The 17,350-nt window shown below is 40.6% G+C and overlaps 1 protein-coding gene across 3 annotated transcripts in view; it reads left to right on the top strand.

Annotated features, from left to right (window-relative positions):
* Nucleotides 1-17,350, top strand: part of LOC145334640 (chymotrypsinogen A-like) — a 32,441-nt gene that overhangs the window by 10,998 nt on the left and 4,093 nt on the right. Inside the window, exons 3-15 of one of the 3 annotated variants that reach the window (XM_080180175.1) lie at nt 973-1,023; nt 1,352-1,382; nt 2,557-2,621; nt 2,869-2,913; nt 2,987-3,041; nt 4,042-4,091; nt 4,186-4,235; nt 4,551-4,598; nt 13,463-13,535; nt 14,629-14,689; nt 15,488-15,589; nt 16,841-16,875; nt 16,976-17,064. In XM_080180175.1, the coding sequence (XP_080036301.1) occupies nt 973-1,023; nt 1,352-1,382; nt 2,557-2,621; nt 2,869-2,913; nt 2,987-3,041; nt 4,042-4,091; nt 4,186-4,235; nt 4,551-4,598; nt 13,463-13,535; nt 14,629-14,689; nt 15,488-15,589; nt 16,841-16,875; nt 16,976-17,064 (755 nt within the window). Of the gene's footprint in view, nt 1-972; nt 1,024-1,351; nt 1,383-2,556; nt 2,622-2,868; nt 2,914-2,986; nt 3,048-4,041; nt 4,092-4,185; nt 4,236-4,550; nt 4,599-13,462; nt 13,536-14,628; nt 14,690-15,487; nt 15,590-16,840; nt 16,876-16,975; nt 17,065-17,350 lie in introns of all 3 variants that reach the window. The other 2 variants (XM_080180174.1, XM_080180176.1) reach the window with 2 other exon arrangements.

Raw genomic sequence — 17,350 nt, 5'->3', positions numbered from 1 at the left:
GCTTCGATCACGATGCCACAAAAACAAAAAATGCCTAAAATTGAACAGAGAATAATAGTTTCAGGTTAGATTTTCAAAAATCCAAAGTTGATTTTTCTGTGGAGAGTCCTTTTAAATGTAATCTAAACAAGGATAACAAGATTATCATCCATTGTCTTATCTCCTAAGGTGTACTTTACAACCCTCTCACATACTCACACGACAATACAAATACACATAATAAATACTAGGATATGACAATGAAAGAAAAATCGAGATTTTTGGAATAAAGAAAGGGGAGAATAAATTATTTAAAAGTCTTATCTATTATACAAATTTTATATCTAAGTTTTCATATTTATTGAATTGTTTACAAGTAAAACTGATATGGTTCTGATATCACAAAAACCAATCAACCAATATTATTTTTTTATAATTCATTCTAAAAAAATAAAAAAAAACTCATCAATATTTAATTTTTAAAGTTTTCATATTTATTGAATTGTTTAAAAGTAAAACTGATATGGTTCTGGGTTCTGATATCGCAAAAACCAATCAACCAATATTATTTTTTTTATAATTCATTCTATAAAAATAAAAAACTCATCAATATTTAATTTTTAAAAAAAATTTGTATAAAAAGTAAAAAAAAACACTGAGAAAATATTAGGTGTAGAGGTTTCGTGTTCTTTCTAGACAGCTATATTGGCTATTTTTCCAAATTTTGACGGAACGAAAAAATTTATTGGAAAATATCAGTAAATATTAACTTTCAGGATCGTAAAAATTTAGAAAAGATTTTAATATTTCTGTTTCATGTCCATTTTCAACCCTTTCCCTAATTATTATCAACGACTTTGGACCGTTCGTAGATAGGGGGAATATCTGAGAAATATTGACCCGTGGGTTTCAAATTTCCATCGTCAAAGATATATTGGATTTATTTCAAGTAGACATATGTCTGTTTCTTTTTATATAATTTATTTTCTTCAGATTAACCAGATCACAACTAGTAGATGACCAATGTAGAAGCACTAAATCTAGGAAATTTAAATAATATGTTTCTAGAAAATCTAAAATCTTTTTAATATCAATAATTAAATTAAAAGGAAACTCAAAAGATATTAGTTGACATAAAACCTTGTACAAAAAAAAGATTTTGAAGGCACACTTATTATTTATTCTTAAATTTGAACACTGTTTTACACAACTCAATCAAGATAAAGTATCAAACCCTATCAGTTTTTTAAGCTAACAATTAACAAGAGAACCAATGGGGGTGGATGGAAGGGCAATATTATTTTCTCTCCTTTTAATCTGCCTCCTTGAATATAAGAAATTAGCTAAAGTTTATTATTATTTAAACTTCTAGTGGATTTACATGTTGCAAACCAGCAAAAGAGGTAAAGTATCTGATCTATCTTTTTAGTCCAGTGTTTCTTAATATTATGTAAAACTTATCTATTAATTATATTTTAATAGCTTTGTAATTGTATTATAATATTTTAACCACTATTCATTCAATTTATGCAGCGGTGCAAAAGATATTATAAGATATTTAATTATTTACAATTTCTAATTTGGTTTTTCAAATATTTAACTGATATTGGGTCTTTTTTGGTCAAAGTCAAAGTTGAGACTATACATGTGTTATAAAGTAACTTGCCTATTACAAATCATATATTAAAGGGAGTGTGTATGTAAAAATTTCTCATCTGATATTGATTCATAACATTTTCTAAGCACCTTTCACTATACTAATCAACCAAATACGTCCTATAGACAAAAATATCGATGAATTATGATGGTATTTCGGGAGGGAAAAATGGCATGAGAAAATTTGATTGTTTTTGTTTATTATAATGTTTCCGGGGATATTTAACTTGATATATATTTAAAACAATTTACCTACTGTTAAGGATTTATTTTATGACGTAAAATTGCCAATTCATGTTTTAATAAAATAGTAATTAGGTAATAAAGATCTATTTCAAATTTGTATTATTGACCAAAGAATACTTCACTGTCTACAAAGGAATGAATCTCAGAGGTTATTTAAAATGATAATATCCTTTTGTATTGCGTCGGACAATAAATAACCAACTTATAAGGAGATTTAGATTACACTTTTATAAGACTATTTATAAAAAAAAATATTGCTTATTTCAATTATTCAAAGTAACTAAAAATTGAATTAAAGCAAAGCTTATGTTAAAAGCTGACTTAACCTTAGAATAATAGAGAACTATGTTAAAAAGTTTAGTTTCAGCTATAGAAGGAAAAAAAGACAATTATGTACTCAAAAAAAAAAAAATTTCCTAACCTTGGAGTTATTAAAAATCGGCGGAAAAGGCCGTTTTATAAGCAAATGAGAGCCCGTTTTGCCTTTTTTTTGAGATCATAAGAATGAGATGATTTCAGGTTTGATAAAATGATGAGAAATTTTTTGTGCACAGTCCCTTTAAATACAATTCCTACAATTTATGACCTAAATCTAATTTATTTTGACATATTTTTATTTTATCAACTTCAATAGGAATTTAAAAATATATTGCATCATAAATATATTTTTTATAGGAATGTAAAGATGGTGAAACATGTAAGAATTGTCCTTCCCTTATTAAACAATTCCAGAATGGAGAGTAAGTTTTTACATTGGTCTATGATTAATTAATCTCAAAAAAATTTCTTTCTCTGTTATAAATATCATAGCTAAAAAATAATTTTGAGTGGGAAGGTTGATTCCGTGGTGTTTGCATTAAATCTTTTTGGAGTTTATTAACAATGTCAAATGAAGTATATACCAAAGTAAAATCATAAAAATATTCCTATACAAAATATTAATTAGATTTTGACTTTAATTTGGGTTTGCTATCTTTAATAATTTAGGGTAACAAGATCATATGTTGAATCTAAACAGTGTGGAGAATCCAGGTATCCAATTCATAACTCATTCAATGCCAATTATTTCTAACTAGTTCATTGTATTTTGAATATTTCTTTTAAGGGGTACATTTTGCTGTCCGGAAGGAAACCCACCAATAAACTCTCCGGAATTTCCTGTAAGAGTAAATGTTTTTTTTTGTTTAAAGGGAGTGTGCACAAAACAATTTTCATCTGATTATCAAACCTTAACCTCATCTCATCCATAATATCTCAAAGATAAAACAAACCGGGCTCTTGTTTCCTTAGAAAACGGCTTTTTCTGCTAATTCTTACTAATGCCAAGATTGGAAGAAATTTTTCTAGTGTATATACATAGATGTGCAGTTAATTGTTTTTTTCCTTCTATAGCTTAAACTAAAATTTTTACATATTACTCTATTTTTCCTAACAGATAAGCTAACTTTTAATATATAGCTTGTTTTAAACCAATGTATAGTTACTTAAAAATTGAAAGAATAAGCAATACTTCTTATATAATATAAAATACAATAACAAAGCTAAATAAAAATTATTATTATCTTATAACTTCAGTTGGCCCATCTATCAAACTTTAATTACAAATTTGTAAATAATACAGGTGCGATATTTCTTTATTAACAGTCTGATAAAGGTTTAATCTAAATCTCCTATGTGGGTTATTTATTGTCCAACCCAATAAAAAAGGAATTATCATTAAAATAACCCTTTGGAAACAGTAAGGTGAATATTATGAATTCAAAGAAGATCTTTTTTACTTAATTACAACGCTTTTAAAACATGAATTGACAATATTATGTCATAAAATTAATAATGAATAGTTGGTAATTTTTTAAAAACTATATATGACAAGTTAGATAATCCTAGTAACATTATAACAAAATAAGTTTCAGATTTTCCCAGTTTTTCCATTTGTTTCTCCCAAAATGCCGCAAAATCAAGACATAAATCCTTGACATTTTTGTTAATAGAACGTTTGTGGTTGATCAGTTTAGCAAAAGGTGCTTAGAAATGTTAATGTTTGATAACTAGATGAGAAATTTTCTCATACACAAAACCTTTAGAACAATGTTTGATAAATGATAATTGTCAATTTTATGTTAAGAATAAAAATTAAGTGTAATATAAAATAAAAAACAGGTTGCAAATAATGACCAAAATGATGAAAATTCACCAGCTTACCTTCCAAGGTATGTTAAACAAGTTTTACAATAAAATGAAGTGTACAAATTAAATATTTTAAAAATCAAAATTATAATCTTTGATTATAAAACATTTTTACAGAGTTGAAGATCACAAATGTGGACAATTCTTAGATTCATCAAACATTGTTGGTAAAGAAACAAATTAATTGCTTATCGAAAATATTAATCAATTTTCTCATATCAATTTCTCTAATACAAAAAAATTATGTCTAGCATAGTATCATATCCAGTTTTCTACGAATATAATTATGTAAAATAATAAGATTAAAATCACTTTTTTTAACTTGTGCCTTTGGCATCTTGGGGATAAAAGATTGGTTTCAATCTTATAATTGTATATTTTATATCCGCAAAAAGCTGTTTAAAGGCTGTATATACGATGCAAGAAATAACTATTACCTGCATAATTTTGTAACTTTAATTCTATTGAAATATTTTAAATAGGTGGAGAAGATGCTAAACCTGGAAGATACCCCTTTACTGCTGTACTTGGTATTCAAAATTCATATTTATTCATAAAAGTTTTCTGTTTAATGTGCAAATCTCCTTGTTTTATATTTAGAATAACATATTTTACTCATAACATTAATTAAGACTTATTGTCATGACCATTTGGGGTTACGAGTCATGTTGTGACAGACAGCCAACAGGTTTTATGCTAGAAACAAAATGCTCTTCGTATAACAGGAATTATTTAGCTCACTTAGCTATCAAAGACAGTCATCTGAAATATAAAACATAATTGATACACAATATAGGTATTAATGCACAAGATTAATTATTTTTGAATCATAAACATTTACTAACAATTTAAATATTTTATAATTTTATATTTATAGACTTTGGGTACTTATTTGCTTTATTAGTCTCAAATCTTTTTAATCAACTTCATAGATACTTGTGTGGTAATACGGCAACAGACGGACGGGCAGTTTACAGAATTGCTACGCAGTGACTTATCATAACAAGCCTTCTGCACTAATCCCATTATATCACCATTTACCTCATGACCGCCGGTGACCCCGCTGTCCAGCGGTCAAACTGGCCTGGCTAAATATGGGGAGGGGCACGGACACGCAGCTATCACGCGCCCCTCACGCAATTATACAACCGGGAGGCGCTGCCTCCCCTTTTACCACAGCTACCCCCACAGACTGTCTACCGCCGTGGGCTAAGCCCTTGTGTCCCACACCCCCTTCAAACCTAACCTATTGTTATAATCTGTTGTATATATATAGTAAACATTCATTGTAAATATTATTCAGTTAAATATATAATTTCTGTATGACTAAATCCTGCTAGTTTGTTTTGGTAGAATACTTCAAGGCTAGGGCTCGTTGGATTCGAACTCGCAACCGGTGAGCTGAAACGCTTCGGCTTACCACATCTTGGTGTCAGCGTGTTTCAATCGAGCCCTACAGAAATTAGCCTATTCTACCTCTGATTGGACCCTTTTGCAAGTAAGGGGACAGTCAGCTGCCAACTGAGAAGCCAACTGACCCGTGAGACGGCCTTTTTAGGTCGATTTTCCATCATTTGAACGCATTATGTAGGCCTCTGGCCTACGGCAAGCAGATTTAGCCTGCTAAAAGCGCCAGTTTATGGCGTTTTTTCCGTACCGTGTAGGAGTAGCGCTAGGTGTGCAGCCACGGTAATCGGATAATTTAGCTCAGACGGCTACAAAACTGAGTCTAAATTGGCAAGTGTAGCTGGGACAAGCCCCAGGACACCCAGGCCAAACCTACGAGACGGACAGCTAAGTGCTGGTCTCCCTGAGAAGGCAATGTGTGGCTGCGAAGCTTCAGCACACAAGTAAGGCCTGCTACTGCGACGGATAGCAGAATTTGAGCTAAAGGCACGGCAGGACGGGACATTCCCTGCCGCTGCCTCCCAGGATTCGAACCCGAGGCGCTGCAGGAAGGGCCATTCCCTGCCGCCATCTTTCGGGATTCGAACCAGCGGCGCTGCAGGACGGGACATTCCCTGCCGCCGCCATCCATCTGACCCTTGCAGGACGGACATTCCCCTGCTGCCAGTGCTTCCAGAATCACACCTAGAGCTCCTAGTGATAACTACACATAAGTGTGTATAAATGTCAACCAAGTGATAAAAAGAAATATAAAATTGTTGACCCAGTGATAATTGATAAGCTCTAGTGATTCGAAGCTACAGTCTAAGCCACCACCAGCGGTCTACACACCATGGTAAGCGATACTACCATAGCTGCGGTTCGGCCACCGCCGAAGTTTCTGCCGACCCCAGCCGAGCGGGAGGGGATCTTGGACAAAGTAGCTTCGGACAAAGTAGCTTCGGACAAAGTAGCTTCGGACAAAGTAGCTTCAGGACAAAGTAGCTTCCGGACAAAGTAGCTTCCGGACATTTACTTAAGAAAAGTAGCTTCTAATAGTAATAAAGGTTATGGCCGCAGCGCTCGGCCCCCTGGCCTGCCTAGCCACGGGCGCTCGGCCCCCTTGCCTATAACCTAACCTAACCTAACCTATGTAAGAATGTTTAATGTACATTAACTTCTAATTTTATTGAAAGCAAACAAAACTTTAACAATTTTAACAAAAAGTGGATCGTGGATTTTACTAAAAAGGGTTCGGCGATTTTTTTTATAATTTTTAATTCGTTTTAACATTTTTTAAAATTTTTACAATTTCTGTCCGCCTTTCTGTCTGTCTGTCTGTCATTTTGTCTGTCTATTTGTCTGTCTTTATGTCTGTCTTTATGCCTTTTTCTATGTCTCTCTTTCTGTGTAGACATTTCTCAAGTAAAACGTCCTAAAATTTTTCAAAAGTTATTAAATAAAAAAATCTTCCAAATTTAAGGATAAAATCCACCACTGCTGTTAAAAAAGTTGAACAATAAAATCCAATATGGCGATAAAACACACAGGGACGAAATTCAAAACCGAAATTTCTTTCTTGAATAACTTTGTCTACAGGGTGAAATTTAAAAATCCGTCCGACAGTTGTCCCAAAGTCTGTGTTGGCTACCCAACGGCATGGTTTCGAACCCGATACAACCTTGCATTAAAAATATCGACCCTTACCTCACACTTAATAAATGTGATATCACTTGAAAAGTTTTTAGGGGGTTTTACTTAAAAGATGTCGCATTAGGAGGTTTGTCGTTTAGGAGGTTTATTCTATTTTTCTAAGGAAGCTACTTTTCTTAAGTAAATGTCCGGAAGCTACTTTGTCCGGAAGCTACTTTGTCCTGAAGCTACTTTGTCCGAAGCTACTTTGTCCGAAGCTACTTTGTCCAAGATCCGCGGGAGGCCCCCCTGTCTCAAGGGCAGGACCTCCACTTCCCCTGCCACGTCAGGGTGAGGTTTCCTACTCCTGACCCTACCCAGCACGTACAGGTTGATGCCATGGTCGATTCCGGCAACCGTGTACCAGGGTCTGCTGTCATTTCTGAACACCTCATGCACGCAATGGGCGTGCAACGCATGTTGGTTCCAGACAACACCCAAATCCTGACTGCTAACGAGGAAGGTCAGCCTCTCCAGGTAATCGGAAAATTATATGAATTATATATGGCAGTTTCACACACTCTTATACTCCATCTATACCACGTGACTGTGGTACGGAATCTCTCACACCCTCTGAACCTAGGAGGGTATTTTCTCAAGGAGTTCGGAACTAGGCTCTGTTTCGACATGCAACCCCCCTGCTTGTGGGTGCGTGGGGAGTTCATCCCACTCCGTGGCGTCCCCATCGACCGGGAGACAGCCGAGAGAGAGTTGAGTTACGAGGGGCCTCTGCCAGGCCCACTGCCAGAGCAGCCGCGTGTAGTTGAGAAAGGCACGCACTGGGTGGATGCTGCGCTAAACGCCCATAGGGGGACCAACCTGCTAGCCATGGGGTTACCCCCAGTGCCAAAGGTGCCTCTAGAGAACCTGCCAACGACGTTTCCCGAGATTTCCAGCCCTCCAGAGCCGATCTTCTCCGCCGATACCTTCATCAACGGCCAGCCGTGTCCACCTGGCCCCCTCTACCTGGGGCCCCCAGCAATTCAACCGGCCAAGTCCGAGTCCAGGCCCGTCAAGTCGCGGTCTGCTGCACCCGGAGCCACGCTCAACCCCCAGGAATCAGCCTCTCCTGGCGCCGTGCCCGTCAAGTCGTGGCCGGACGCCTCCGGAGCCACGCATGGCTCCGATGCCTCAGTCTCTCCTAGCGCCAAGCCCGTCAAGTCGCGGCCGAACGCCCACGGAGCCCAGGCTGGTCCCAGCGCCCCGGCCTCTCCCAGCGCCGAGCCCGTCAAATCGTGGCCGGACGCCCTCGGAGCCACGCCTGGCTCCGACACCTCAGCCCCTCCCGACGCCGAGCCCGTCAAATCGCGGCCGGTGGCTCCCGGAGCCGAAGCTGACCCCGTGCCAGCCACGTACAGGCTAAGCGCTGTCACCCCAACTGATGGCCAACCACCCCACCTCCGTACGGCCAAGAGGGTGGTCTTGCCTGGCCGCGGTGTCATGGCTGTCCCTGTTGAACTAGTGGGGCACCGTACCAAGGATGCCATCCAACTATCTGCCCCAGAACAGAGGTTTGGGGAGGATCTTGTCATCCCAGAAGGCCTGTATGCCCACAGGCCTGGCTCCGCCAGCGTGTTCCGGGTGCTGGTGGTAAATGAAGGGGAGATGCCTCTCCTGCTGGACGCCGGCCTCCCCGTGGCTGGGGAGCTGGTCAAGCCTGACATTTTGGAGGTTTCTGACAAGCCTCCCCCTCGTATTCATTCGTTCCAAGAGCCTGTTGAGCCCCCAGATATGCAGGAGCTGTGGGCAGCCCTTGAGATGGAGGAGAACGAATTTCTGCGCAAGGACCCCCTGCTCAAGAAGGAGGTCTGGACCATGTTATCAGAGTACAGGGACGTCTTCTCAAACTCTACCCCCGGCTGCACTGACGTAGTAGAGTTACAGCTGCGCCTCAAGTCAGGGACCCAGCCGATCCGCCAGAGATTTAGGGATCTGAACCCGCGGCAGGAGGCTGAGCTGGAGAAGCAACTGGACACCTGGTTGCAAGAGGGAGTCATAGAGCCTTCAGACTCCGCCTGGAGCAGCCCCCTGGTGCCCATCAAGAAGAAGGACGGGAGCACCCACTGGGCAGTCGACTACAGAGCCCTCAACAAGTGCCTTGAGCTGGACAGCTACCCCTTGCCCAGGATCCAGCAGCTGGTAGAGCGAGTGGGAGGACACCGCGTCTACAGTGCCTTAGACGCGGTGGCTGCGTACTACACCATCCGAGTGTCCGAGGACAGCCGGCCCTGCACCGCCTTCATCACCCCTAGGGGCTTGTACCAATGGAAAAGGATGCCCTTTGGCCTCGCTACAGCACCGTCTGTCTACTCCAGATTTATTGCAGGAGTCCTGAACCCATTAGGCACGGCCAACCTCCAGTCATATCTTGATGACGTCCTGACCTTTCACCAGGATACCTGGGCCCACCTGGCTAGGCTCCGGGAAGTCTTGGAAGCCCACCGCAGGGGAGGAATCCGCCTCAAGCCAGCCAAGACCAAGCTGTTTTGAGCCAAGGTGGATTATCTGGGCCACACCCTCAGCCGTGAGGGGATAGCCATGCAAGAGGATTATATTGACCGCATCCTTGACTGGCCGGCCCCCATCACCCCCAAGGACTTGCTGGCGCTCCTGGGGTTCTTTGGCTACTACCGCCTGTTCATCCCAGAGTATGCCGACCTCACCTACGAGATGAATCGGCAGAAAACGGCCAAGACACTGACCTGGACGGCTGAGATGGAAGCCCAGCTGCTACAGCTCAAGGACAAGTTTCGCCAAGCCCCCATCCGAGCGCCGCCCAGGTTTGACTTACCGGCTGTGTTCCAGCTCACCACAGACTTCAGCAGCCACGCCATCTCTGCCATCCTCAGCCAATGCCAGGACGGCAAGGAGAGGCTGATTGCCGCCGTGGGGCGCAAGACAACCGACCCCGAGTCTCGCTACCCGTCCTGGAAGGGAGAGATGGCCGCCATCATGTATGGAATTCGGAAATTCCACGGCATCTTGTCCTACCGTAGTTTCCAGATTAACACTGATTCCTCAGCCTTGCTACAGGTGAAGTCGCTGAACACATCCACAGGGATGGTGGCCCGCTGGCAGGAGGAGCTAGCGGCCCTAGATTTCACTGTCTGCCATCGTCCTGGCACCCAGAACACCAATGCTGACGCCCTCAGCCGCCGGGAGGACGATAATATGCCGACAGCCACCGCCGAAGAATTAGCAGAGCAAGCTGAGTACATTCACACCCTTTGCCAGCTAGGGGAGCCCGCAGCTGGCAGGCCCTCTGCAGCACGGCTGGACCCGGCTAGAGTTTTAGAGGCACAGACACAGGACCCCTTCTTGCTCCGTGTCCGCCAGTGGGTGGCCGATGGCAAAGCCCCAACTAAGGCTGAGCTGCGCGGCAAGGAACGAGACGAGCAGCAGTACGCCAGCCGCTTCGCAGCCCTGGGACTCGACGAGCATGGCTGCCTCCCCACCACCAACCAGACTCTGACAGGAGAGAGAACAAGATACCTGCTGCCTTCGGCCCTCCAGCAGGACGCGTTTTTTCTGGCCCATGGGACCCCCATGGCCGGGCACTTTGGAATGGACGCTACCATTGCCCGCGTCGCCATGCATTTCTGGTGGCCCAACCTGTCCCGTGACGTCCGCCTGATGGTTCAGACTTGCCTTGAGTGTGTACAGAAGGTTACCAAGGAAAGGTTGAAGTTAGGGATACACGTGCTCTCCCGCCAGGGGTATCCACAGCAAGTCCTGTTTATTGACCTGGTGGGGCCTCTGCCAGAGACCCCAGCCGGGAACCGCTACATCCTCACCTGTCAGGATGGGTTCAGCCGGTTTGTCAGCCTCTACGCCATCCCCAACAAGCGCACTCTCACGGTGGCTGAAGCCCTTCTGCACCGCCACCTGGCCACGTTCGGATGTCCCCTGAAGATCCACTCCGACAATGGGATGGAGTTTACTGGCCAGGTATTCAAGGAACTGGCCTCCAAGCTCGAGATTGGCTTGACACATCCACCGCCCTACAACCCGCAGTCCAACCGGGTGGAGAGATTCCATCGGACGCTCAACACAGGCATGCGGCTGTTCCTAGACAGAGACGACAACAACTGGGAGCCACACTTGCCTGCCATTGCCTTCGCCTACAATACCAAGGCCTGCAGATCCACGGGCGTGACCCCGTTCCTGGCCTACTTTGGGAGAGAGGCCAAGCTCCTGGTGGACATGGTGCTCCGGCTGCCAGACACTGAGTATGCCTCGGTCCCAGCCAACGTCCAAGCTCTCCTGCAACGCTACCATGCCGTGTACGACGCAATCCAGCAGCGAGAGGAGGGAACCATCCGGAGGAGCACGGCCACCTACGAAGGCACGGCCAAGTACGAAGTTGGAGACCTGGTCTGGTATCTGGCCCCCCGCCTGGTGCCAGGGAAGTCAGCCAAGATTACCAAGAGATGGACTGGCCCTTGGAAGATAGTGCGACAAGCCACAGACGTCCATTATGTCATCAAACCTGCCTCTCCAACAGCCAAGATCTCGGAGATCACCATGCATGTAGGCCGACTGCGCAAGTACACTGGAGATGTAACTGCCCATCAGATTCCAACAGACATCCAAGGCGACCTGGACGGCGACGAGGACGCCACCGAGCTGCCCGCCGGAGCTGCGGCGCTGCCAGCTAGTGACCCAGGACAGTTCCCAGTGTACCAGCCAGCAGCCGCCGCCCCACAGCCTAGCGGCCAGGATCGCGACCCTATAGAAGAGAACCTGCAGCACCAACCCAACGAACCACCGCCGCCGCCGCCAGCTCCAGAGCCACCTAGGGATGCCATCTGGAACCCTGATACTGACATGGAGAACCTGCCGGCCAGCAGCGAGCCTGCAGGAGGAGAAGCGGCCACTGAGATGGAAGAGGCGGCCCCAGAGGATGAAGCTGAAGCAGGCGCCCCCATGGAATTTTACGCGCCTTCCTCCATCGTTATTCCCCCCTTGGGAGCCTCCAGAGTTAGCCTAGGCCTCCGTGTCCAGCTACCTGCCGAGACAGAACTAGTCCTGCAAACAAGGCAAAACTTCCAACGACGGGGCCTGGCCGTCGCCAACCCACGGCTGGAAGCCAACCGGGAGTTGACCATGCTGATATCCAACCACAGCCAGACAGAGCAGCGAGTGTCCCGCGGAGCCTGTATAGCCAGAGCTGTCCTCCACCGAGCTGTGCCCCAGGAAGATGTTGTCGTGCGCAGACAGAGGCTGCCGTATCCCCAGGTTCAAGGCCTGGTGGCTCGGGAGCCCCGCAGCCCTTGAAGGGGAGGTTGTGGTAATACGGCAACAGACGGACGGGCAGTTTACAGAATTGCTACGCAGTGACTTATCATAACAAGCCTTCTGCACTAATCCCATTATATCACCATTTACCTCATGACCGCCGGTGACCCCGCTGTCCAGCGGTCAAACTGGCCTGGCTAAATATGGGGAGGGGCACGGACACGCAGCTATCACGCGCCCCTCACGCAATTATACAACCGGGAGGCGCTGCCTCCCCTTTTACCACAGCTACCCCCACAGACTGTCTACCGCCGTGGGCTAAGCCCTTGTGTCCCACACCCCCTTCAAACCTAACCTATTGTTATAATCTGTTGTATATATATAGTAAACATTCATTGTAAATATTATTCAGTTAAATATATAATTTCTGTATGACTAAATCCTGCTAGTTTGTTTTGGTAGAATACTTCAAGGCTAGGGCTCGTTGGATTCGAACTCGCAACCGGTGAGCTGAAACGCTTCGGCTTACCACACTTGTAAGAAGATAAATGGTTTATTAAGTCAACTTTCAATAGTTCAACTCAACTAAAAATTATTTGGTTAGAAACTTGGCTTGCTGATATAGTTATCAACAAAGAAAATAAGTTTAAACTCAGGCCTTATATGTCCATACAAACATACTTGAAAGTTAATTATACCTGGTTCTAAACATCATACACACACTGTAAATTGGCAAGATTCTGTACTTGGAAGGGGGTACAAACCCACGGCATTTCACATATCCATTCTCTCCAAAATCAAATGATAAAGTGGAGAAAAAATGTGTCTCCTCATTTTGTTTTTGGCAAATAGGAAATAGAATCAAGAATGCCGCATACATGTATGTTGAAAAGTCGTCTTCCATTCACTTGGAATAAGGAAATAATGGGCTTCTCTTAATTTGGATGTTTTAGTCAAGCAGAACACATATAGACTGAAAAACGGTCTTTATACTTATGCAATTTGAACTTTTAGTTATGGTTTTATTTAAGAAAATTTTTAATGTAGGAACTTTTTTCAACAGATATTTATAATTTAGGCAGTAGATATTATAATAGCACACAGGACAAATACATTTATACCTGGAGATGTGGTGGCACTATCATAAATAGGTTTGTTTCTTAATGGTATATTAGTAAAGTAAAAACAATCACCAACCCTCATTAACCCTTACAGCTCGGGCCCCAATTCCCCCTCTATCTCGGCTCCTGTTACAGATAAAGACGTAAAATTTTTTTCTGGTGGTTCATGTGTATTTTTAAAGAAAATTACTTTTTCTAGTCATAGCAGCCAGGACGTTCCTTAGCCGCTTTTTAGCGGCCAGCCGCTAAATTTTAAAACAGCTGTAGAGCGGCCAATTTTGCAGCTAGGATGACCAAATTTTAGGACGAACTTTTATTTTTCATAACAAAAAAATTACTTTTTCAGATCATTTCCAAAAAACGACAAATAACGGAAACCGCCATTTTCGGCGGTTACGGCGGTAAAACGGCGGTTGGCGGCGCCGATTAATATTTTTATCTGTTTGACGTTGCTCAAGGATTTACCAAAAAAATTTATAGGACTCTAGCTGTAATAGAAGCCACGATATTCATGATAGATGTCTGTAGTAAAAGCCGGACAAAAATCGGTCATAAAGTCGGTCAGGGAGCGGTCAAACGGTCATAACACATTTTTTCTCAGAAGGTCATTGATATCTAAGTATTCACCAAAAAATTTTTAGGTTTCTCCTTATACACAAAAGTCATAATGTAGAAATTAAGATTTTTTTAGAATTTTTTTCTAATTTTGGTGCTACCCAACCGACTTTGACCGGACACCACGACCGACACAGACCAGATATCTTAATAAAATCAACTTTTTCCGACGTATAATTACTAAACTTAAAAAGTCATGAAGTCACAGCACTCCATCTTACCTACAAAAAAAATGAGATTGAAAAAACTAGAGGGGGGGGGGGCTCTTGGAGCCCCCCCCCCCCCCCCCCGATCTGTAAGGGTTAAATTATAGATCAATGTAATTCAGTAATTAAATTGTTTAAGAGTGTCTTACAGTTTTGATTTTATTTATTTACAGCCTTGTAAAAATAATAATCAATAAGATTTTTAAACATATTATGATTTTAAGGTAAAATGTATAATTTGTTTATATGACGATTCATTTTTAAGTCCCATATAATTCTCATACTAAACTTATTTTATATAGATGGTACATATTGACTGCAGCTCATTGCTACACTTCTAGCAATATCAGAGCTATATCTAAGGTAAAGATTTAAAGATTGCATCATTTTCATAAAATATAAAATCATATTATAATAATAATTTTTATTTTCTGTATCCTAAAAAACTACAATTTAGAGTATGATTAAAATTACAGGGAATAAGGAAGGTGACAATGGGCAATTAATTCAATTTAAGAGTTTTAGCTGAAAGACTATGAAATCCAGATTTATCCAGAAAATGTTAAGGAAATTTTAAAGGGTGTGTTAATAAAATTTAGAAAACTATAGAATAAGAAAGAAGGTTCAGAAAAAAAGCATTCATTTGAAAATTATATTACCAGCACATCAGACTGACGTATACATTCTGTAATTAATTACTAGAAAAATAGTCCGTGGAACCCGTCCAACCCATAGCCCCATAACCCCAAATTGTTCATTACACAAACATCACAATAAAGTTTTTTTCTATGAAATGATATTTTTTGGAAAAACAAAATTGTTAAAACCAGCCATTTCATAACAGATTAAGTTTATTGATACTTGTCTGCTACATTTAAAACTAACGTTGCAAGTTAGCAGCATTTGATGCACTAGTAACCAAAGTCAGTCAGAACGTGCTAAATTCTTGCACATTCCCTTTAAGCCAGTACCCAAAGTCTGAGACTTCTAAAAATTGAATATTCGATCCATTGTCCCCTCTCTTACTCCCTGTCAAAATTAAGTGATGATTTATAAATGTTTTAATATTTTCTGATTCTAACAACTAATGATTTTTTTAAATGAATTTTTTTATGAGACCCTTCAGATAACATCCTTTGAGTTGCTAAAAATGAAATTTAGGAATATGTAAATGTTGGGGATTATGATCTTTCAACTGAGAAAGATTGTCTACCAGGAGGAAGAACTTGTTTAGAACCCAATCAAATTATCCTAGTTCAGGAAATTATCACTTACATCAAATTAAATATATTTGTAAATAGTCTTTAGCAATACAATTAAAAAAAAAACCAATAATTTGCATTAAAATTTTAATATAATGAATAATGCTATACTTTATTTCATATTTTTTTATTAGATATTATATTTAGAGTTTTACAAAAGTTTTAATAATTAATTAATGTACAAAACAAGAATGACAACATCCAAAAGTAGCAAAACACAAATGATCTGTTATCAAAACAAAGAAAAAGAAAAGAAAGAGACATCTATGCAAATAAATATGCAAAAACTTAAAATCACGAAACCTTAAAAAATTAAGGTTGATGTCTGAAAGATTTTAAAAAGAAAAGCAGCTTAAAAGCAGTCAGACTACCAAAGATTTTTTATGCCAAAATATGGAGCATAAAGAAGGTAATATTGGCAAGAACTTTCAGTAATGTATTTTTTGTAGGAGGCGAGAAAACCTGATGTAAAAAGTAAAAGAGGCTAAAAAACAGTTTAAAAGCAGTCTGGCCGCTATTGATGTTGCATACTTTATTATGCTCCATATTGATGGGAATGTTGACAAGAAGTTTCAGCTTTATATCTTTTACAGGTGCCGAGCAAATCAGTTTCGAAAAATAAAATCGACTAAAAAGCTGCTTATGAGCAGTCCGACTGCTGTTTATGCCGAGCAAATTAGTTTTAAAAAATACAAGTACCTAAAAAGCTGCTTAAAAGCAGTCTCACCGCTATTAATGTTTTATACAAAACTAGCGGTTACGCCCCTAGAGGCCTCTAGTGGCACTTTAAATATTTTTTTTTTAATTTGAAATATGGCTATTTTGCGTTTGACGTTTATTTTTCGTTGAACTCTTTTTCTAAAATCGAGAAATTAAAAAAGAATTAATTTCTTTAGGGAGAGTGGTACCCTCTCCAAAATAGTTATAAACCTTCCCGGGACATATGAAAATCTACCCTGTTAAGGAGAACTCGATCGGTTCAGCGGTTAGCGAGATCCTTTGGTACAAACATACAAACACACAGACAAACACACAAACATCCTGTTGCGTTATTATAAGGATTATGCCCCATATTTTAAGAAGTATAAGCTTTTTGTCTTTTATTGGAGCTGATTAAATCCCATTTCCCCCCTAGCGTTACGGACTGACTGAATGACTTACGGACAAAGTGAATTATAGAGTAGCTTCGCTACTAAAAAGTAGTTTTGAAGAAAAAAAACGTTTATTGATGTAATGATTATCATTTTAGGAAGTAAAAAACAACAAAGATTTTCGTCGTAGTCCTAGGTAATTAATATTTTATCTTAAAATAGTTGCAATTTTCTGTAAAACACTAATTATTTTATTTGAAATATGATTCCAATTAATTTTTTTACTTTCACTTTAGGGGTGGTGTAGATTATGACATTTCTTTGGTAAAGCTGACCAAAAAAATTGAAACAAACAAATATGTGAGATTTGTTTGCCTTCCTTTAGGTAAAAATATGATATATGATTACTGTTAATTACTATGTTTTTTTTCTGTATAGTTTCGAAGTAGTTGAAGATATTTCAACTTTTTAAGATATTACAAGCTACTTTCCTAGATTTCATTCACCTGTCAACAAAAGCATACCCCTTAAAAGGAGAAAAGCTGCTTGTGTCTTTATTAAACACTAGCGGCTACGCCCCTAGAGGCCTCTAGTGGCCTTTAAATATTTTTTATTTTATTTTAAATATCTAATTTGAGAAATAACTTGTCTATGTTAAATTCATGAGTCTA

The sequence above is a fragment of the Acartia tonsa genome, chromosome 12, assembly GCF_053477335.1.
Source record: "Acartia tonsa isolate MP-2025a chromosome 12, ASM5347733v1, whole genome shotgun sequence".
Lineage (NCBI taxonomy): Eukaryota > Metazoa > Arthropoda > Copepoda > Calanoida > Acartiidae > Acartia > Acartia tonsa.
The sequence above is the reverse complement of the archived record's forward strand: the minus strand, read 5'-3'. Positions and strand labels throughout refer to the sequence as shown.